The sequence below is a fragment of the Dicentrarchus labrax genome, unplaced genomic scaffold (genome assembly GCF_905237075.1).
Source record: "Dicentrarchus labrax unplaced genomic scaffold, dlabrax2021, whole genome shotgun sequence".
In the NCBI taxonomy this organism is placed as follows: domain Eukaryota; kingdom Metazoa; phylum Chordata; class Actinopteri; family Moronidae; genus Dicentrarchus; species Dicentrarchus labrax.
The window spans coordinates 22,345,096-22,367,321 of record NW_026136721.1 but is presented as its reverse complement, the minus strand read 5'-3'; the positions used below and the strand labels follow the sequence as shown (position 1 = coordinate 22,367,321).

At 41.3% G+C, this 22,226-nt stretch overlaps 2 protein-coding genes across 6 annotated transcripts; one reads left to right on the top strand and one right to left on the bottom strand.

The window, feature by feature from the left end:
* The first annotated feature begins 402 nt into the window (after positions 1-402).
* On the top strand, positions 403-9,374 carry ppp2r2ca (protein phosphatase 2, regulatory subunit B, gamma a). Of its 5 annotated transcripts, none has more exons than XM_051384679.1 (11): positions 403-634; positions 761-832; positions 1,328-1,533; positions 2,097-2,194; positions 2,314-2,497; positions 3,021-3,133; positions 3,440-3,617; positions 4,946-5,110; positions 5,221-5,390; positions 6,283-6,374; positions 6,716-9,374. In XM_051384679.1, the coding sequence occupies exons 3-11, from the start codon at positions 1,458-1,460 to the stop codon at positions 7,005-7,007; spliced, it is 1,368 nt and encodes a 455-aa protein (XP_051240639.1). In that variant the 5' UTR covers positions 403-634; positions 761-832; positions 1,328-1,457; the 3' UTR covers positions 7,008-9,374. The 5 variants fall into 5 exon arrangements, with proteins under 5 accessions (XP_051240639.1, XP_051240634.1, XP_051240635.1 ...); XM_051384674.1 differs by having other exon boundaries at positions 1,144-1,533; XM_051384675.1 differs by having other exon boundaries at positions 756-832; positions 1,144-1,533.
* A 94-nt stretch (positions 9,375-9,468) lies between these two features.
* wfs1a (Wolfram syndrome 1a (wolframin)) lies at positions 9,469-21,397 on the bottom strand. The gene is made up of 12 exons (XM_051384645.1): positions 20,919-21,397; positions 19,282-19,845; positions 17,728-17,807; positions 15,987-16,131; positions 15,721-15,894; positions 15,353-15,430; positions 15,085-15,224; positions 14,839-14,976; positions 14,441-14,686; positions 13,740-14,018; positions 13,116-13,279; positions 9,469-12,742 (listed from the first exon to the last, which is right to left on the bottom strand). Exons 2-12 carry the CDS (start codon positions 19,838-19,840, stop codon positions 11,557-11,559), a joined length of 3,189 nt encoding a protein of 1,062 aa, XP_051240605.1. The 5' UTR covers positions 19,841-19,845; positions 20,919-21,397; the 3' UTR covers positions 9,469-11,556.
* Positions 21,398-22,226: the final 829 nt, after the last annotated feature.

The window sequence follows — 22,226 nt, the reverse complement described above, 5'->3', positions numbered from 1 at the left end:
AGGTTTAAAAGCGTAGAAATCTACAAAGAGATGTCAAATTCTGTATAATCTTAAAGAGAAATAAGGGCAACATCATAATGGGCATGTATGTAAGAGATAGGGAGGGATATAGGTTACATCATCAGCAGCAGTGTATTTTGTTGAGGGAATGCCAAACAGTGCTGTAAAAAGAAAATGTAACAGTCGGGTAGCAATGAAAATGTCAAATTCCACTGTTGGCCAACCTCTGATATTGCCAGATAACACTGTTGTGTGATAAGAGAACCACAACACAGTCAATGTTTCCAGTGCTTAACCAGGCACCTCTCAGTGTCCAACTGCTCCCTCTGCTGGCCTCTTACTTCTTAACCATCTGCAGTGGGTGGATCCATGAGTGACAGCTGTGTCGTGATTGGCTGCTCCAGGAGGAGGCTGCCATGACACAGTGGATGCTGCACAGAATCAGTTCCACAGCATCAGCAGGCAGCAGACCTCCATCCTCCTCGTTATCCCTCTCTCTCCTTCTCTTTTTTCTCCTCCTTTGCCTCTCATCCTCTCACCACCACCCTTGCTCTATCTTCTCTCTCCCTCCTCCTCTCCCTCCAACAGACAGGCAGGGATAGCAGCAGCAGCAGCAGCAGCAGCAGGCGGACTGGTAGGTGTGCTGAGGCCTATCTCCCTCCTGCAGCACAGGCAAGACATTGCGTTCTCCTCTGATCTCCGTCAAGGACTATCTATTTGAGAAGAGAGTGTGTGTGTGTGTGTGTGTGTGTGAGAGCAGGGATCTGGAAAGTAGGCAGAGAGGACTACCACACCTTGGGAGCATTTACTACCACTGCCGGAGCTACACAGGGTGAATGTTGCAATGGATATTTTCACACTCACATCCTCTTCGTCTTGTACTTGTTTCTGTGTGCATGCAGAAGGATTTATATTCTCTGTTCCTTTGCTGGAGGTGTTTGTTGTTTTTCCTCCACTCCCACAGCTCTGCGATTTGCTTCAGCATTGACTAGGCCTTGTGCGACTGCACACGTGTGTCTTTGCTAATGAGTGTGTTGAATGTCTAACAAAGGTCACACCATTTGGCATGCTGTGTGCATGTATTGTCAGCCTGCCTAATGACAGCCCTCTTTCTTTTCTCTCCAAAATTAACTTCATCACCAGCCTTTCCATCCCCTTCTCCCTGCCTCGGGTCTTCTACCTCGCCACTTTTCTATCCTCCTGCATCTCTTTTTTCTCCTTCTCATTCATTTCCCTCTTCCTCAAAACACTCTTTCTCCTCCCTCTCCACTCTCATCTCTGTCCTCCTCACGCCTCTTCTCCCCTTCCGGCCGGCTGGTGTTCCCAGGATGCCTTGTTCCACTCCACTCCGCTAGGCCCTAGCAGCATGGGCGGAGCCTGGGTGGGGAGAGAGAGCACGGATTGGACCCTTCCCCTCAGGACGGGCGCGCTGGCGGGTCACCCTCCCTCAGCTTCAGATGGGCGAGGACGCTGAGAGCCCGAAAATCAACCACACCTTCCTGCGAGACTACGTCACTGAAGGTAGCACAGACGGTGTGTCATCGCCGTCTCTGTGGTGTCAGATAACATGCTGGTATGATTGAATGTGTTCATTTCAGCTTCATGGGGGCATTATCCCTGCACCGCTGGATATAGGGAATAGATGTTGACATTAATCACTCAATGACTTACTGAACGCTCACTGTTGGGTTTTAAATTTTAGATGTGATTTTAACATCATATAGTCCTGTGACAGATACATGTTTGATTTATGGTTTGGAGTCTCAGGAGCTGAAGGTAGCAGAAATAATATTTGGTGGTTATCTTCTTGTCCCATTTAAAATGTATCCATGTCAGGTTCAGGCATCATGAGTAAGAGTTATTCTGGTTTTATTGAACATGATACTTTGTATTGATCCAGTATGTTCTTCTTTCGTATCCTCCCCTTCCACATTTCTTATTGTCTCTTAATTCTATGCCTCTCATTTCCCCTGTACCTACTTAATTTCCTTTCTACTCATCTATCATCTCTTTGTCTTTCTCTCCTTTGCCCCTATTTTTATACTAACCATTATCCTGCTTAATCACTCCACATTTTTTTCCCACTGTCCTCCCAGCTGATGTCATCTCTACAGTGGAGTTTAACCAGACGGGGGACCTACTGGCCACGGGGGATAAAGGTGGCAGAGTGGTCATCTTCCAGAGAGAGACGGAGGTCAGTGTAATATATTATACCGATGATATCCACAAACACTGCAGCCGGGATGTTCTTCTGTTATATCTCTACGCGTAAATGTTCATTCTTTATTTTCTTTCACTATTTGCCCTGGACAGTCTAAAGGGGAGTTGGAGGAGGTGGGGGAAACGGGGGACTCCGGGGAGTACAATGTCTACAGCACGTTCCAGAGCCACGAGCCAGACTTTGACTACCTGAAGAGTCTGGAGATTGAAGAGAAAATCAACAAGATCAGATGGCTGCCACAGCAGAATGCAGCACACTTTCTCCTCTCCACCAACGGTGAGAAACCACAGACACCAGGAGATCACCACATTTCTAATCCCCAGTTAGGGTGAAGCTCAAATAATAGACCTGTGTATATTTTGTACTGTGACATATTAACAGTGAATATTTCGATTGATATTAGGAATGACATTAGTACAACCTACGTTCAGTTATGCCAGCCTAGCTTAATCTTCTATTACCTGGATGGGATAATATAATGTCAGTCCAGCAGTCATTGGAGTCCAATTTTTGGGTACACTAGTGGCACCAACCTGCCAGAATAAAACCCACAGAATGTGTGCTTTAATTATACTTGTGTCATAAGACTTAATGCCCTGAAATCTGTGAGACAGGGATCATATTTTGAATAAATGTAGCTCAATTTACCAAAAAAGTACAATTATGATATGTACTAACATTTGGAACATGCCTCAGAAATAGGAAATATATAGAATAAATCATTATCAGTTGTCTGTAGCTTTAATTGTCTCCTTTCTCTGAGCTTCCTGTGATGTGCAAATTATTGTTCCTGTCACAGATAAGACCATTAAACTGTGGAAGGTGAGTGAAAGAGACAAGAGACCAGAAGGATACAACCTGAAAGATGAGGAGGGACGATTCAAGGACATCTCTACCATCACCTCTCTGCAGGTGCATGCACACACACACACACACACACACACACACACACACACACACACACACTCACTCACACACGCACATGCAAGCCTGCACATGCACACCATTATTCATAGTCAAATACTATATCTATCAAGTTGACATTTAGTTGACCAGCACACTGTCTATACCATTCATATCTTTCTAGCATAATGATTCCTGACTCTTATGTCCTCCAGTTTATGTCTTCCTTGTTGTCCTTCTATCACCCTATTTCTTACCCCCGCTTTCTTTCTTTCTTTCCCTCCATCTTTACTCCTTCCTGTCTCTGTACCGAAGGTGCCGGTGCTGAAACCTACAGACTTGATGGTAGAGGTTCGTCCCCGGCGAGTGTTCTCCAACGGACATACCTACCATGTTAACTCCATCTCAGTCAACAGCGACGGGGAGACCTACCTGTCTGCTGATGACCTCCGCATCAATATGTGGCACCTGGGCATCACAGACCGCAGCTTCAGTATCCTTCCTAACAGTGATTTGTTTTGTTTATGTCATACCCATTTCATTTTTAATCCCACCGTGCTCACATCATCCTCTGCTTCCCGTAACAGTAGCTGGCCACTGATTTTTGTGGGTAATGTAATCTTTCACTGGAGGAGGCCACTCGCATTTCACAGGGTATGGAATTTCTAGAACTTCACTAACTGAAAGTACAAAGTAGATCACTGGGGCTATTATTTTCACTGTTACGAAAGTATTAGTGTGTATCATCACAACTAATTCTGCAGCAGCAATGTGAAAATTAGGGCCATTTTAGGTAGAAATCAACAGGAATAAGGAACAAAATAAGAGTAGAATAGATGTATAGTGGAAACCCCTAGTGCATGCCACTGTGCCTTTTCCTATATAATAAAGTTTAAATTGTGTAATAATAAACTACTTATTTTTTAGGGGGGTTGAATTCACATTCGTTAAATTAGGACAGCGACATTTGGACTGGAGCAAAATAACATTTTTGTCAGGGCAGACTAAAACCCTGTAATGATCACATTTAACAGTGTTGATGTGCTTATGTGCCAAGATGTAGATACCTGCTGTTTGAAGCTCTGGGAAGTAGATTCACATAAACTATATTGTACATGTGTATGGCATGCTGTGTTTTAGAAATACCTACCTTTGAAACCTAGTGTGCATAGTTTGTATTTGTCAGTTTTGCCATCTGCTACTATCACACAAAAAATACTATCACACAATTCCCCCTCTTGAAATATAAATACATTTAATATACTTTACATTCTTGCTCGTCTGAATTCATCCTGGATCTATATTTAATGTAAACTACACATGAGTATGTTTGGATTTATGTTTCGATCAGAGTGCCGTGTACCACCTCAGAGTGTGTATTCAGGCTGTAGCGTGTTGGATGGGGCCGTTTGGTGATTTCCCATTCAGATGGAAGCTGACCTAGAAAATCATAGAGGCATCTATGGAAGAAGAGTTTAAATAATTCACTCAGCAGTACACTTTCTACTGAACCACACAGGACTACCACAAATAGAACAGAGAGAGGAGCAGAGTGTGCATGCATATTGGGGGTTGGTTGGGGAGCATTTTTTTTGGGTTGTGATTAGGGATTGAGATGCATGGAGAACATGATGTTACTGAAAAACTCTAAAACTGAAAATGAAAAGGATATTGGGTGACATGGCATGCTCACTCTGCCCTCCTGTGCATGTGCTTTCTGGGCATTCATATATCATACCATATGCATTGTCATCGTTCTTTGTCTACCCCATTCCAGGGTTTGCTCTGTGGTGTTTAATCCCTAACAGACTTTTTTCTCAGATATTGTGGACATCAAACCAGCCAATATGGAGGATCTGACAGAAGTGATAACAGCATCAGAGTTCCACCCTCACCACTGCCACTTGTTTGTGTACAGCAGCAGCAAGGGCACCCTGCGCCTCTGTGACATGAGAGCCTCCGCACTCTGTGACAAACACACCAAACGTGAGCATGTTGTGGACATAGAGCCGTGTAGAGAGCTCATTTGCATCTCACGAAACAAAATCTGTAATTATACTCAATAAAATACACCTTACCACTCTGTCATTGGTCAGTGTTTGAAGAGCCTGAGGATCCAGGGAGCCGGTCCTTCTTCTCAGAGATCATTTCCTCTGTGTCGGACGTCAAGTTCAGCCACAGTGGACGCTACTTGCTGACCAGAGACTACCTCACCGCCAAGGTGTGGGACCTGAACATGGACAAGGGCCCCGTGGAGACGTACCAGGTAAGATGGCACATCTGTAGCCTGAATACATTTTTTTGCCAAATGTATCTTTGACTATGTGTGAAAATGTTAACATTACCAATTAGTGCTAAAATTATTAGTTCATTTAGTTTATTTCTTAAAGGGGATGTCAGCAACTGTAATCCTTAAATCCAAGGATTCTCACTAGCTGTCCGTTCTGTGTGTGCGCTGAAAAAGAAAAATTCAGTGTTTGTACCCAGCCTTGGCTTTGTAAACAGGAAACAAATAAAGTGGCTCGGGCCGAGTCACACAACACAATTCCAGCCAATCAGCAACAGGAGGCGTTCATGCTCATGCACATGCACAGGAAAGGGGGAAGGGGAGAGGGGAGAGGGGAGATGGGGGAAAGGGAGCAGTGGGAGTGAGAGGGATGTTAAATCTGGCACAAGCTAACTCCACAACATGGCTGTTGAGTTCACAACAGCCTTTCCTCAGAATTGCTGATTCCACCCTTATCTGATATGATAAGGATGAATATGGTAACTGAGTAATGGCTATAAAAATGTATCAAATATACTCTGGAGGATTTGCTGTTTTCCTGTGTTTTGTATCATTGTGATTCTAATATCTTTAGGTTTTTGAAACAATTAATTTGAGCTCTGAAAGACTGGATGTGCAATTTTTACTCTTTGCTGACATTTTGTAGATGACATTAATCTAACAATTTACAGACAATAATTATCTGTCGAAGGTTAGATCATTAGCCAGTATAACTTTAGATTAGATCTAGAAACAATAAATGTAGAAGGGAAGGAAGGAAGGAAGGAAGAAGGAGATGAATATGACATCTAGCCAGAATATGAACACATGCAGCTTGTTGTAGATGCTGTGCTATGCAGAAACTAACACTGACTGTCTGCATGATCCCCAGGTCCATGAGTACCTAAGGAGTAAACTGTGTTCCCTCTATGAAAACGACTGCATCTTTGACAAGTTTGAGTGTGTCTGGAACAGCTCAGACAGGTAAGTGGAAGAGATAAAAAGGAGAAAAGGATAGACAGAGTACAGTATATTTAAGTCCTTGTGAAAGCAAAGGAGTGGGGAGTGTGTCAGTGTGTTTCTGCTCACAGTGATTCCCTGAATGCTCTGCCTCTGCCATTATCCGACATTTAAATCAATCCCAGAGACAAGCTTTGCAGACATCAAATCAATCCCTGTGCCTTCAATTTTGTTTTCTTTCTTTCTGCTTCCTCACCCTTCCATGAACCTTTTCCTCTTCTGCATTTCATTCATTTGCCCTTCTCAATATGACATCTCATTATGTCCACCTCTCCTCTCCCTCTCCTCTCCTCTCCTCTCCTCAGCGTCATAATGACAGGGGCGTACAACAGCTTTTTCAGGATGTTTGACAGGGAGACGGGGCGTGGCGTAACCCTGGAGGCCTGGCGAGAAAGCAGCAAGCCTCGGGCTGTGCTGCGGACCCGGCGAGTGTATACTGGTGGTAAGCGTCGGCGTGGAGATGTGGGCGTTGATAGCCTGGACTTTACCAAGAAAATCCTGCACATGGCTTGGCACCCATCTGAAAATATCATTGCCATAGCAGCCACAAACAACCTGTACATCTTCCAGGATCGTGTCAACCCTGAGACACAGTGACAGAGATAAGGACAGACACAGTGTCCCAAATATATTCGGATGTCTTAGAGAAGGCATGGGGAGTGGACGGCCTTTATGAGGAAATTAAGTCAAAGCCAAGCTGTTTCACAACATACTGAGATGCAACATCTGTTTGTGTTGATAAAAGATTGGATTTATGATAAAATGACAAGACTGTTAATTAATTTGATCCCCAAGGAAGATGTATAATCATTTTTGTTTGACACTGACACAAACTGATCTCCAGCACCCACCAGGACATGTTTTTGGTCCCACTACTCCCACTTTTTGAAGATGTTTGTGTAACTGCCCCACTGTAGGGGCAGTAAAAGAGGTGCAGGGACACCTCTCCATCTGCAATGACTCAGTGCTGTTGATCACACAATGTTGCACTCTTCACTGATGTGCTCTGGTACCTTTTGACACAAAATGGAAGATGTGCATTGGGTAGCAACAGAGAAGGAATGACGCTATGAAACATTAAGTTCTTGAGATGATTAGATTGCAGATTGACTTTGCCAGTTAGTGCATATAAAGCATTTTTTCCACTATTGTTGAACATTAGGAATGGTGTTATTGTACAGTTCACCACAACAACATCCTAACCCTTTTTTTCTTTCTCTATTGGTTGACAACAGCAGCTGAACCTCTCCTTTAGAGCAGTGCTCTTGGAGATTGCACGCATAAATGACCCATAATCTTTGCCCTATTCACTTTGCAATAACAGCACTAAGAAAACACAGTGCAGCAGTATTTCTGCTTAAAACATAAGCTCTTCTTATACAGGTATACACTCTTTTTACTGTTAGCTGTAAATATTATGTGTTTCTTTTTTTAGGCGTTATCGATTTTTGGTTACAGAGAGCTAAAAGATAAAAGATGCATTTTGTCTAGTACACTGCAGATGAACCTGGGACCTTATGTATAAAAAGGTATCAGAATCTCACTATTCCAGTTAAAGACTCGTGGGCACTTTTATCTTGCAGCAGTACATAGATAGGTATTGCTGGCTGTAGAGAGGGGAGGGGTGAGTTGTGCACGGACCTACACTTGCTGTTTTGTTATGTATATTAGGCCTGTATTGGGTTTTGATTGCTGTTTTCAGGCCATTTCCTTGTCTAAAGTCTGCATACCTACGTGGTAAATTACTGAAAATGAGGACCGCAGTGTGTTAACGCTGAGCCCCCTCACATATGCTCAAATTGAGGCTGATTGGTGATTTAATCTAATATGAACAAAAGTTTAATTTAGGTTAAGTGTAATGCTAATTTAAAATGAGCACTGTTCATTTTATAATGCATGAGCACAATTTGAAGAAGTATCTTACAATCAAGAAAAAGATGGAATCTAAGCACATTGTTCATAAACGAGGCCCCCTAAGAAAGCTATGAGTACGTTTGTGTCCAGTGTATATGAAGGTCAGAGGTAATCATCAGTGCAATAGGTCATAATGAACATTGCTGAAAGTCTTTCATTTAAACAATCACATCATGTGAATTTATCATATCACAGGTCATTATGTCATTATACCATATACCTCACAGTGCCACATACTACTACTGGGGTGCGACACTGAAAGCCCAGGATACTGTAAGGAGCTGTTTGTGTTGGACTGAATTGTGTGACTTGGTCAAGATTTGATTGTTTACAGTGAAGTGCTTTGTTTTCAAGTGACCTTGGCCCTGGTGGGAATTACTGTAAGTGGTCTGGATGTGTACTGTAGTAGGTGGAGTAATGGAGTCAGTGCAAAGAGGTGGAAAGTATCAGGTCCCTTTGCACTTTTTCAAGATCTGACTTTGTGTAAACCTTACATCCCAAGAAAATAAGAAAATTGTTATTATATATATTTCACTTGTCTGCTCTCTCCTCACTTTTCACCTGCTTTTGGTTTTTTACAATCACTGTTCACAGACATTTATGTTGCAGCCTGTGGACTACTACTATGTTTTGGTCTTCACTGTCTGCCAGTGTTGTTGAATGCAGACATAATCTTGCACTGATTGGTTTAAGAACGTGTTCAAGACACAGCAAAATCCACAATAATGACAACCCATAAGGAAATGGTTTACATAGTGACAGGCCACCTAAAGCATTATATAAGTCCCAGAGCTCAGTCCTCCAACTGTGAGCTGTAGTTTAGAGCAGGTCAGTTGTAATCACATCATAACCACCACCAAATACAACCAGTAAGAGGATTTGTGTTCAGGAGCACAGCAGCAGCAGCATGTTGCCATTACTCAATGCTACTAGCGTGTATATCTATCATACTTTAAAAAAGGACAAATCTAACAATACAAAAAACATAACTCAAATGAGGTGAATGAAAGGAATGTGCATTAATAAAATAATGTGAAATCGGACAACAAATGTGTTGTGTGGATCCTTTTATGTCTGTGTCTATATTTAATGGTACAGCATTTTCTGGTTGATTATGAATCTAAATAAAATCATCCAAAAGGGGTTTTGTTTGAAAGACAAGCACTTTAATAGTCATTGCACGCTCCCACCCCCTCCCAAACTCACCACTAAATAAAGAAGGCACTCAAATTCACAGTATACAGGCTCAGCATCAATGACTGTCATTCACATGTAAACAGAGGTTACAATGTAATAGTGTTCACGTTTGGCTTGTCATGCACTGCAAGTGTTATATGCCGATCATCTAATTAGTACTTTTAATGCAGTTCTACAAATTGGGGCTGCTCTGTGAAACCCATTTATATCAAAGAAAAATATCTCAGTTTTCAGCTTCATGACTTTTTTTTTTTTCAGGTAGTATATTTATAATTACTGCTTTTTATATTTTTTATTTTATACTGAAGTAGAAGAATTTTATCAATTCATTAAAAATCACTTAAAGGACAAGTGTGTGTGTGTTTAGTGGCGTCTAGTGGTGAAGTTTATGATTGCATCTAACTGAACACTGCTGGCGTCTGTATTTGACGACCTGCAAATGAGAACGGGCTGTGTAGGAGAAACTGCAGTGTCTGCAAAACTCGCCCAAAAAGGACCAATCTACAGTCAGTGTTTGGTTTGTCTGTTCTGGGCTAGAAACATGGTGGTTCAACATGGAATGACTCCATGGAAGGCAACCTGTGGCATCTGTAGATAAAGGCTCATTTTAAGGACAGAAAACACAATGATTCTATCTTCAGGTGATTATACACTGGTGAAAACATACCTATAAATATTATACTCCATTTTTTTCACTAGATCTTCCTAAACGTTACACACTGGACCTTTAATAGTTCAGTTTATATGAAAAAATCTAACTCATGCAATTTGGCAGATATATGGTTTCCACTGGAAGGTTAAATAAATAAGACTAAATTATCATGATATCAAAGCAAAATAATTCCACTCCGTGCTGAAAAGCAAAACAAATCCTAACTCTATTTCTACGGAATGAACACTGTTCAGGGTTTTGTTAGCGTGTCTACAGTCAGTGACCAAAATTTAATTCTAGGATTTAATACGCTCAGTTTTCAGTTTCTGTTTGTTTCCCTGTGGCTGTGAAGACTAGTGATGTTTATATAAAAAAATAACATTTAGAAGTCATCCCTCCCAGTTAGTTAAATAGCTGCATGATTTGCAGCAAACACTGTAAATAGTAAGAACTATCATTGGCTGTGACGTCTTTGGCCTTTTTGTTGTGTGGTTGAAGGTGTAATCCAAACCATGAAACTGGGACTATAGCTTCATAATTTTTGACAAGGTTTGCAATCAACAGCTTCAGTGAAAACACAAAAAGCTGGATTAATTTATGTTGGATTTCCAAAGCCATTTTGTGTGCATTGTAGCTCATGGCACAGAGACGTCTGATAATTAATTAAAAATAAGATTAAGACCAGAGTTTTTTAAGACCACAAAATAGTAAAATCTTGGCAAACAACCTATGTAACAAACACCTATAAATAAATCGGTTAAATTAAATATGCACCAATGCACACACACACACACACACACACACACACAAAGGTACACACATACTGTACATGCAAACATATTTCCAATACAGATAAGAAACTCCTTCATACAAAAGCAGCAGCAACATTGCTCTGTCAAAGATAAATGTCATCTGATAATATTTTATTTTTAACGAATGTGCAGTATCTCTAGGCATTCAGAAGTGGTCAGCACCCAACATTAGCCTCGCTGCATATAATCTGGCACCATCAAATTACAGGCTGTTTTTGAAAGCATGACCCTGGATACAAGAAGAATATTTGAAAATCAAAGTGACTGTGTCTGTGTTTTAAGCAGAAAGTGGGCATCTGACCCTTCTTGAATTGGTTTAGAGGTACTTGAACTGAAAAACAGTAAAATCTTTGTGAACTCATGCACTAACAGGAAGTACTTAAAGTATTCAGTCATTTCCTAAATGCTATCACCTTGTTGAAATTTCAACACATAAACATGAGCTGTAGATCAATGTTAGATCAAATGGTAGTTATGTTAGTACCATGATCATACTATGAGAAAATGATAGCATGGCTTCCCAAAGAGATTGAAGTCAGTCATTAGTACTTCAGCTTCACCGTTATCTTTCTCAGGCTGTGATTCTTGCTGACAGGAAAGGAGAAAAGAAAAAATCAAAAGCAAACTTCACGGCTCTCATTGTGGTGCGTCTCCAGTCTCTCTCATACTTCACCTGCCGACCTCCAGTCAGTAGTGAAGAAACACAGTCCAGACAGTGGATAGCCTTCAGCTCAAATGACGGAGCTCTGGATCCTAGACGGCCCTCTAGCTTGGTGCTGAACTCCACCTTGTTACCTGGATTTAGGTTGAGCAGAACTTGGCTGAACTCATGGCTGGCTATTAGGAGTATATCCCTGGCTGGGTCCTCCACTCTTCCATCCTGGATCATCCCTATTGTCACCTCAAAGCTGTAGCTATCAAAGCGCTTGATGTGGCAGGTGTTTTTGGCCAAAGCCTTGATCTGACATAACTCTTCCTCTTCCTGCATTCGGAGCAGTACGGGCAGTGCAGTGGTAGTTGACGCAGAACCGCCTGCCAAATTGGCAGCTGTTAGGTTTGCGACGGTTGCATTTTTCGGCTCACATTTGGGATACGTCTCTCCATACAGGCAACGCAGCCAGTCTCCCATAAACACTGGCAGCATGTTAATCACTGACCGTGCTCCGTTCTCTGTGTCAGCCACACGGACATGCTTGAAACGCCCAGTCCAGGTGACTCTGTGTCCATTCAGGTGGCTACAGAAGATCTGTGTCTGCGCCATGCCTTTAGTTTCCCAGGCAGGAGGCCCACACGCCTTGCTATACTGGTTCCAAGTCAGGGTGGAATTGTACACCTTCTGTCCCTCTGCATAGTACACGTAGATAGAGAAGAAAAGGATCACCATGGAGATACAGAGTAAAATGAGTTTGACCGGGCCACGGTGAGTGAGCGATCCAAAAACATCCAGAATGGACATGCTGAAACGTGTCCACAGCCGCAGGGTGACAGGGATTGCACAGACGACCAGGGTCACAATCATCTTTGTCAGTTCCAGCTCGAGGAACCACTTGAAGAGCTGGATGAGGAGCATGGCGGCCAGGCCAAAAGCCAGAACAGGCAGGGCAAACAGGAAGAGAAAGTAGGCCACGCAGGTGCGGATTAGACCCACAGCGGAGGAATTCTGGAGGAGCACCACCGAAAACTCACACCACATGAAGCACACAAGGTATGGAACCAGGAAGCAGTAAACCCCCCGGAAACCACGCATCCTGGCCATGCTGGAGGTGAAAATAGACAGAAAGAAGAAATTATTTTGAAGGCATACATGTATCAATTCACAAAAAAGTATACTGTATATGAAATTCACTTGCCACTAGACTCTTCAGTTGTACATGGAGGGACTCACAGGCATTAACATGTACGTGTGGCCAGATTGTCTTTTTAAGCAAATCAGAAAGAGGATTGGATAGCAACATAGGCAAAGGTAGTGTGAAGTCATTCTCTTCTCGGGATACCATGACTCCACTATATCTGAACTCACCAAGTATGAATATTTTTCATATATATATAACCTTTAAATCCCGCTGACACGATGCATTGTCTGAACTGTGTTCATAAAACACATCCAGTGTCCCAAATGCTCCTCCTCACCTGAAGAACAGATAGAACAGGTAAACATACAGCAGGCAGGGAAGACTGAGCTTCAGCACCACTGACTCCCCTAGTGGCACTGTGGCGAAGGTGTATCCCAGGCAACGAAGCAGTGTCGAGCTCTCGGGCAGGAACTGGGTCAGGCAACACAGAGATGAGGCTACCTGGATTAAAAAAGAAATACATACATCAACTTTGAGAGAACTGTTCTATTTCAAATTAACTTTTATACTGATTTTCTATCTTCCACAGATGATGTAATTTAATTTCAGTACACTATGAAAATCTACTTGTAGATGCTTACTGTCCTCTCTGTCACTCACTGTTCTCTTCATGGTCATACAGTTTCAAGCAAGGATCGCTTTATGTGGTTAAGACAATTTCAACACCCAAATCTTAGATATTGCAGTTTCCTTAAACACACCAGTGAATATGCATTACAAATGTCAAGTCTTTGCAATGTCTCTGCAGTTTCACCAATAAAAGTTAGAAAATCAATCTACAAACTTGCTCTATGTTTTATAAGATTAGGGTAATAATGTCAACTATACTATGTGATTTGTAGTTAAGAGGCTACAACATCCAAAACTGTGATTCTGATCTTTTATATGTACATCCCCTGACCTCTATGACCATTGCCCGGCGTGCATAAGTCGCAGCGGTCGGGCTGAGGCTCTTGTAGCTGACAGCAGTGAAGAAGATGGCCACAGTGGAGAGCTCGGAACAGGGGATCCAGCCCTTGTCAGCTACAGGGAAGGAAAAAATGATGAAGAAAACGGACAGGATAAAATAAAGGTACGGTTCTAGGTTGTTCCAGCCAAAGTTGGTCTCTGCCTGCTCTACATCCAGGCCAGGCTCGAAACGTGTCAGCAGAGATGTGAAGGCTCTGAAGTTCTCCCAAGTCTAAGAAAAAAAGGGAAAAGAAGATGTGAGGTCAAAGGATAAAAAGACGTTGCTGAGAGTTAAAAATAAGATGGATTTTAAATCTTCAAATTCAGTATGATGAGCAGTGGAACATCCATAAATAATTACCACCATTACTGCCAATTTTGAGACATCAGTAAGTTAACTTTTAAGTCAGAAGATCAGCGTCCACTGGTTTGAGCCTCATGACAGTAAGGAAAATGGCTATATGACTAGACCGTATGAGTTTCCCAGTGGCACAGTTTGAGAAAATAATTCAGACAAATGAAAATCTTCCCACATGTTCATCTACCTCACTACAATGAAAACCTTAAACTAAATGCACACACATTAACGTCTTGACAAAAAAGAGAAACATGTAGCAACATAGTAAATCACGATAAATCACCAACTACACTGACCTTGCTGCTCTGGAAAACACGCAGTGTGCAGATGATCATGGAGATGAAGGAGAGGTAGAAGACAAGCAAAGGGATGACAAATGCAAACAAGTCAACGGTCAGGTTACTGACGATGAAGAAGAAAATAAGAGCGTTGACGTGTTGCGTGGGGATGACTGTGCTCAGCCACTGCACACCGGCCCGCGATGCCCAGTCGACCAGGTGCTCTTTCATCTCAACAATGGAGTGCAGTGGGTACTGCAGCATCTGAGGTGAAGAGAGACAGACAGATAAAGAGAGACTGGAGGAACCATGGAAACCAGGAATGAGAGGTAAAAACATCCACGACTATTAGACAGATGTTTAATGAAGGATATACAAAAGCAGAATGAATTGTAGTGCTAGACATCATTAAGTACCATTAAGCGGGATTTCATGTCCATGGCTCTTTTCATGGCCCCAGTCTGATTAGAATCCAGCATCATCCCACTCCGGCCAAAACCCCAAGAACTTCTGTGGGCCTTCTTGTATCCTGATGGGACCAGCTCAGCCTTGTGCTTTAACATGAATACACACTAGTCTGAATAGTTACGCTTAAAACAGAGCGACATCTGTAACATTAGGATGAAAGATTATTTTTTATTTTTGCCATTTGGGTCTTTTACCTCCTCCGTGCTGACATGAGGTGTAGGGCTTTCAGTCCTGGATGCGGCCTGGCTGGCATTTGTGTTTGTAGAGGGAGAAATACCTTGTGCATACTTTTTAGTCATCTCAACAAAGTCATCCAGGTCCACCAAGTGTGTAGCTGAGATGACACAATGCAGGCAGTTATGTAAGAGGAAACGTTATATTTCTCTCTCTCTCTCTCTCTCTCTCTCTCTCTCTCTCTCTCTCTCTCTCTCTCTCTGTCTGTCTGTCTGTCTGGATACTTACATTCATTGCTGACCATGCTCTCCAGCACTTTCTGGGTCTGGCCTGAAGTTGGGCCAGGAATCTTGCTTGCAGTGCCACCTATTGGTGAGAAATGACCACAACATCAATGAGTTACAACCACTTCCCTGAAGGCCTGCATGTAATGTGATATTATTCACCATGGCAGCTGTAAATACTGAAATCACAAAGGGGAATATTGATATATTTAACAGCAATGCCAGCTATCGTATGACAACATGCAACAACATCCTGGACAGCCTGTAGTACATTAGGCAGGATTGTTGTCACAATTAAAAAAAAAAATACTTGATATGATGTTGATGGTGTCTTTATCAACAAGTGTGTGGTTATGTCTGTGTGCCCCCTACCTTGCACTGCATTGACCTGGCTGACATTTTCCAGCATCTCAGCCATAGCCACCTTCTTCTTCCTGTCTGGGTTGAGTTTCCAGTACATCATCATTGCGGCTTTACGCACTGCCAGCTCAAACTTACTCTCTGTTGACAACTTGCGCATGTCAGCCTCATTCTCTGGAGTGACTCCTGGTAGAAGATGACAAGGCAAGGAGCAGTTAAGGAACTGCAAACACAAATACAAACATGCACATGCATGCATTGAAGTCTATGACATTAACCTTTCTTCTGGATCCAACAGCGCTGGAGTGCTCTTGCTGCACCTTTCCTTCCCTGTTTAGCTGCTTTAATCAGCCAATTAACACCAAGACGATTATTTAGCTCCGTGTCCTTCTCTTCAGCAAGAATCAAGTAGTGCTGACCCAGCTGAAAAACAGAAAAGAGGAAAAGGAGAGATTAATTCAGCTTTAGTGGTACAATCAGACATGAAGTTCACCTTGAAGTTTAAATTGCATGCACATATTTATAATATATTATAAACTAGTTTGTGAAATAATGCAATTTATGCATGGAAAACCTTCACATTATTACATTAATATTGATGATTACTTCATAGTTAATTTACTTACTTAGCTTATTACTTCATAAATGGTGTTTACATATTTAATGTGATTATATAAGATAAGATTGTATGTTATATTGTTATATTACATTTATATTGCTATTGCGTTATAAGTTGTATTTGTGCTTATATCGATCAGTGCTTATATTTCTGTAACATTATAATTACTTGAATGCTGACCAATATTATTTACACTACCAGACAATGAAAAAGTAGAAACGCAGGCTACTGTGGTGATAGTGAGCAAAGCAAAGGATAGGACCATGTGGTTCAGCATCAGTGGTGAGAGCCTTATCTAGATCCTCTAGTATTATGCATTTGCATTTTGATTTAGAGGTTGATTGACCCAAACAAACAAATAAATAATAACTACCCATGTAGTTTTGATTTCATTTGAGTTGCTGTGGTTTTGAAATAGATGTATCTGAGGTTTCTGCATCCAACTCAATACAAAGCATTGAAAGTAGTTCCTAGAAAAACAGTTTATAATGACCCACTGATGACAGATGAATATAGGCCGCATAATTCGCTGTCCCTGTAGTCTCCATCACAGGCTAATTACAAGGGGTAGCAGAGGCCCCAGTGGCATATCAAGTGACTGTTTTCTAATCTTAACTTTCATTTCATAACTTCCCTCTCTCACAGTTATCATCAAATTTATTTGCAATGGGGTTACATGTGTCTTCACTGAAGTGTCTCAGCATTAATATATTCCTGTCTGTCTCTATGATAGATACAATAAGCATATTATCTCATAAATTAAACTGACAGTGCTGTTAAGGCATCTATATACTACTACTAATAATGTACATAAAAGCAACTACACTCATACCAAAAAACTAAACAGTGATTCCTGTGTATGACCTGTGTTTAAGCTGTAGGTGTATAGCATCATAATTAGTATAGCTATATCCAACCACTGAACCCATGGAGTCACATGTTGCGACATGTTCCCTTACATGCAACCCCTGTGGTTATTTAAGGGCTTCATATTTGCAAATACATGGCATATAGGATGGGAAAGTTCAAGTCGTATCACCAGCCACTTAGGAATTTACCCTTTCAGAGCTGGAGGGTCTTAAATGCAAAGTCTGGTCTCATCTTCCATGTTCAGCCGACCTTTTTCTACTGCCAGCACCTTATTTTTTACATTTGTACTTGTACTTACATGTTAATATATCATTACTATTTTAACAAATTCTGTTTGGTGCTGCAATGCACTGTAATAGTCTTCATAATTATTTGTATGTGTGACAATATCTTGGTGTATCATATTGAAAGCCTGGGATCATCTTCCAAGTGGCCAAAAATAGACACACATGCTCACAACCAGACTGAGTCAACCAGCAGGACTGAAAACAATGCCAAGTGCCAACATGTGTGCATGTGCTTTCACTCACCCGGGTCTGAGCTCTGGCATCACCGGCCTTGGCCTTTTCTTCTAACTGTTCAACAGACAAATCTTCCTCTGGTTCTTCATCTGGAGGAGAGGAGATTCCTTAAATATACACAGATCCATCTCGATCAATCGAAAACTGCTCTCTATCGATACACAATGGCCTTGCTTCCAAACTTGCATAGAGCAGTGTGATTTTTACACATTTTGTGTTCACAGCCAGCGGTGAACAGATCCCACTTGACATATATCTTGTAACATGAGAATAACAAGAAGTCAGAGGTGGAGTAGATGTGAGAGTGTGTGCATTTTAAACATGTCTGTGTATCTGTCTGTCTTCACAGATAGCTATCCTGTGACAAGACCCCAAAGTTCTGTCAACACCCTGCCTATGCAGCTCCTATGTCACACCAAGACTTAGCGCGACTGCATAAAGTTTCATTACAGTTACTTTCTCCCCTGTGTCCTTTAAGCAAAGGAGTTCAGCTTCTTTGCCTGTAGCCGTATTTTATATGTCACAGTCTCTCGTTTATTTATTGCACTTGCAGCAGCTCTTTAATGTAATTAATTAAAATTTAAATTATCAATCAATAATATCAGTTTCTCTGAAGGAATTAAAAATAATAAACTTAAAGATATTTTAGTAATTGTAAAATGTAATTGGTTCATATATTGCTGACAAATGGTTAATATATAGCAACAGAGCTAAAGCATGTTCATTCATTACCACTAAAAACAAAGTACGGCTAAGATTGATGGGAATGTCATCTGTTTTGCAGGTATTTGGCCATACACAAAAGTACTGTACGAAGGAGGCGCTGGATGAAATGTTCAGTCACCAAAAGGATCATCAAAGGTTTAACAATTCATCCAGAGGGAGGCAGTCATGTACCAAATTCCATGCCATGGAATTTACTTAAAACAACAAGTGCAAACCTTAAGGCTGGCACACGGCTAAAAGTCAGGGGATCACCAATAGCATTAGTATTCATCGTCTAGAGACAATGAACATCTACACAAAATGTCATGTCAATCCATCTGATAGTTGTTGAGTTATTTCAGTTTGGACCAAAGTGGTGACCGACTGACCATCAGGCCAACATTGCCACCCAAGAGTCTCGCTCCTAGCATGACTAAAAAGGTTCACGTGGCATGTGTTGCAGGCATGTCGAAAGGGAAGTCAAGTTGCTGCAAAACTATCTGTCTGCATGTTTACTACTCTTAACCTACCACTCGTACAGTTAAGGAGGCGTGGTAATGTAAGCTGGGATTCAATTGTTGAATTAAGTTAAAATGTTCAATAATGAAAATACTTCTATTTTATGAATTTATATTTTTGTATGGCACCTTTTATGAAAAGATGCATCCCAAAGTCTCTCCATTCTGGCCAAGAGAGCTGTTTATCCATGGGCAGGGTTACTCTGCTACACATGGAAAGACATTCCAAACCAGCACAAGGCTCATCACCTCAACACAGTAATGACTCTGTGGTCTAAGACTTCAGCTTAGGGCCATTCACAATGTGCCATTTAAAAACTCAAAATACAGGCCTTCTTACCATCCTCTTCATCAGCGGCATCCTCCTCGGCTTTCCTAAGTCTTTCCTGTATTATCACCCGCCTGGCCATGGAAACAAAGGTGCGTTTCATGGGGGCAGCAGAAGAAGCTGCAGGAGCCACAGTGGAAGCAGTAGCGGAGGAAGAAGAAGGGGGATCTGATGGAGTGTTACAGGCCAAGCTATCTGAAGCAGAAGAGGCAGAAGCGAGCTTTGAAAGAGATGAAATTTTGGGGATTTGAGGGGTAGAGCAGTTAGGAGAGGTAACATGTGTTCTGTTGGGAGCAGGAGAGGAGGGTTTAGCGGAGACAGTTTCAGATGTGGGTTTAGAGGACACAGCTGGAGACTTTGACCCCTCTGAAGAAGGAGGGGAATCCATCGGTTTAGAGATGGTTTCTGTGGAGGATGGAGATTCGGTGGGTTGAGAGGAAGAAGCAGGGATGTTATTAGAGACGAGTGAAGGAGGAATATGTGTGGGGGAGGGAAGAGTGGCTCCATCCAGGACAGGGCATGACCCTTGGGTGCTGACAGCAGTTGAGGTTGATGGGATATCCTTCTCCATGTTACCTGGAATAAAAAAGTGTGTAAGTAATTTATCACGTCACTAATGATAACCATATGGTGCAGCAACAATATCGAGGTCTTTTCTAATAGTGGGTCATCAGTGAAGACAGAGCTGGATAGAGATAAATTGGAGAGCCTTTCCTCTAGCTATTTTACGACTAAAATATGACACCTTGCCTTTGAAAGAGAGCGAGAGAAAGAGAGAGACAGAGAGTCTTGATAATGAAAGAAAGATCTATAAAACTCTGCTCTACTCAATTTGAGTCAACATTGTGAAAGTACAGATAACAATAGAATATCTATTGCAATAACAACGCAATTAAACAAAACAAAGTGGCAAATGAAAGCAGGAACAAACTGTTAAACTAATGGTGGGATCTAAGATTTACTCAAGTACCACAATTTTCAGTACTTTAGTATTTTTCATTAGTAGTATTTATACAACTACTCTATTACATCTCAGAAAGAAATTCATAAATCAATAAATCAATATTTACCATGCAAAACATATGGTCAGTTCAAACAATATGATGCATTCTTATAAATTAAACTACCAAATATTAGTAGTTTAAATTAGCAATACCTTGACAACATTAAAATGCTCCTTATATACACGGATCAATAATAATATTCCAAATAATATAGAATATATATATATATATATATAAATATAAATATATATATTTAACTGAGTGTGGTCATTTTGCATAAGGAGTACTTTTACTTTTGATCCTTTAAATAAGATTTTGACTGCAGGTGTTTTACTATTTTCCTACTGTGGTATGCAGGACCTACTTTTTCTTGAATAAAAGATCATCATACTCCTTCCATACTCCCTAATATTTCAACTTTGAAAGGGGGATATGTAGAGGTAACATAAAATCAGTTTTATAATTAGTATTACTGTAATTATAATTCTTATATAACCTATGAAATGCCTGGAGTTTGGCTCCTCCTGCACATGCGGACAGTGAATGTACGATTATAAGGGAGCTCTGAACTTCATGTCAAGTCAATTCTTAACACTAAACCTGCGCCAAGACAGCACTCAGTAAAACAACATAAAGAAACCTTACTTGGTGGCTAAATGAGCCAGTTTCTTCAGGATAGAAAAGTCAACTGTCCTCCTGAGTTTAAAAGTTGTGTCTGTAGTCCATGCTGAACTCCATGTACTCCACACAGCTCCGCGAAACCAGAGACGCACACCGACTGCGCTCAAACTCTCATGTGTCTGGACTAACAACGGCACAACTTTATGGCCGCCCTCTTGAAATAGACTGACACCTAATAGGTTGAAATAAACGCCCATTAAATGGCCATCGTATCTGATTGGTTACTAGTTCACTTAGTTTTCTCAATGTAATATACACTTTGAAATAGAGGGTGGCTGATGTCCTGTGGGGATGCATGTGTAGTTATTTCAAGTTAATGGTTGCACCATAAGAAGATTACGGGGCCAAGTCGAAAGCTATGCGGGCCTCCTCTTAATCGAGTCTGACCCTCGACCGGGGACAATGAAATCATCAATTCCTATTGATCACTAAAACAATGATAAGTCACTTTGAGTTTAGTTCCTGCTTAATGGATCATCGGTTAATGAACGTTGACAGGTACTTCATACATGATTATCACAATATGACATAATCACAATACAATTACACCAGGTTGATCACTGTAACAGCTTTTAATGAGAACACGTAGCATGTTCTGCTTTCAGAGGCTCATCAAATGTATCTGCACTTAAATGCTGATTTCTATTGCACTTTATCAGATTTGTTGACATATAAATGCACATGAAGTAACTGTGGGGTAACATTAATTAACTGATGATCCATTAAGCATAAATTAATCACATGAACTCATAGTGACTTGATTATTGTATTTGTGATACATCCTGCATTAATTGCGTTTGATCGCCATGAGTCATTAATTAGTTATAAGGATATGATTGTCTTACCTATTAATATTTTTTTATTTATTTTTAGTATTACTACTATTACTAATAATAATTATTGTTATCATAATAATGATAATCATGTCACGTGTAGGCCTGCTTCCAAATACATGTATTCCACATAGTGCCAAACTGTGTTACATGTGCACAGCGTGCGCATTCCAACAGACTACATGTGTTGTGTTGGTGCATTGTTCCTCTGGGAGCTGTCCACCTGCGCAAGTACTGAAAAAACAGTCCCCAGTGTGTTTCTCTCTCTCTCTCTCTCTCTCTCTCTCTCTCTCTCGCTCGCCCTTTCATATGGGCCAATGAGAAGGACAGTCTGTTGCTGCCTGGAACACTGTCGGCTCACATCAGCAAACATCCCATGAGCAGGCAGGTCACTGACCTGCCGGCTCAGTCGAGATAAAAAGCACCTGCTGCAGCCTGG

What these genes read in the sequence shown, in the direction of transcription:
- ppp2r2ca (XM_051384676.1), top strand. Translation starts at nt 1,458, where the DNA reads ATGGGCGAGGACGCTGAGAGCCCGAAAATCAACCACACCTTCCTGCGA. An exon ending in TCTTCCAGAGAGAGACGGAG is followed by an intron (nt 2,195 to 2,313) that starts GTCAGTGTAATA and finishes TGCCCTGGACAG; the next exon opens with TCTAAAGGGGAGTTGGAGGA. An exon ending in CTACCATCACCTCTCTGCAG is followed by an intron (nt 3,134 to 3,439) that starts GTGCATGCACAC and finishes TCTGTACCGAAG; the next exon opens with GTGCCGGTGCTGAAACCTAC.
- wfs1a (XM_051384645.1), bottom strand. Translation starts at nt 19,840, where the DNA reads ATGGAGAAGGATATCCCATCAACCTCAACTGCTGTCAGCACCCAAGGG. An exon ending in GAGCATGGTCAGCAATGAAT is followed by an intron (nt 15,225 to 15,352) that starts GTAAGTATCCAG and finishes GTGTCATCTCAG; the next exon opens with CTACACACTTGGTGGACCTG. An exon ending in CTCATGTCAGCACGGAGGAG is followed by an intron (nt 14,977 to 15,084) that starts GTAAAAGACCCA and finishes TTCATGTTAAAG; the next exon opens with CACAAGGCTGAGCTGGTCCC.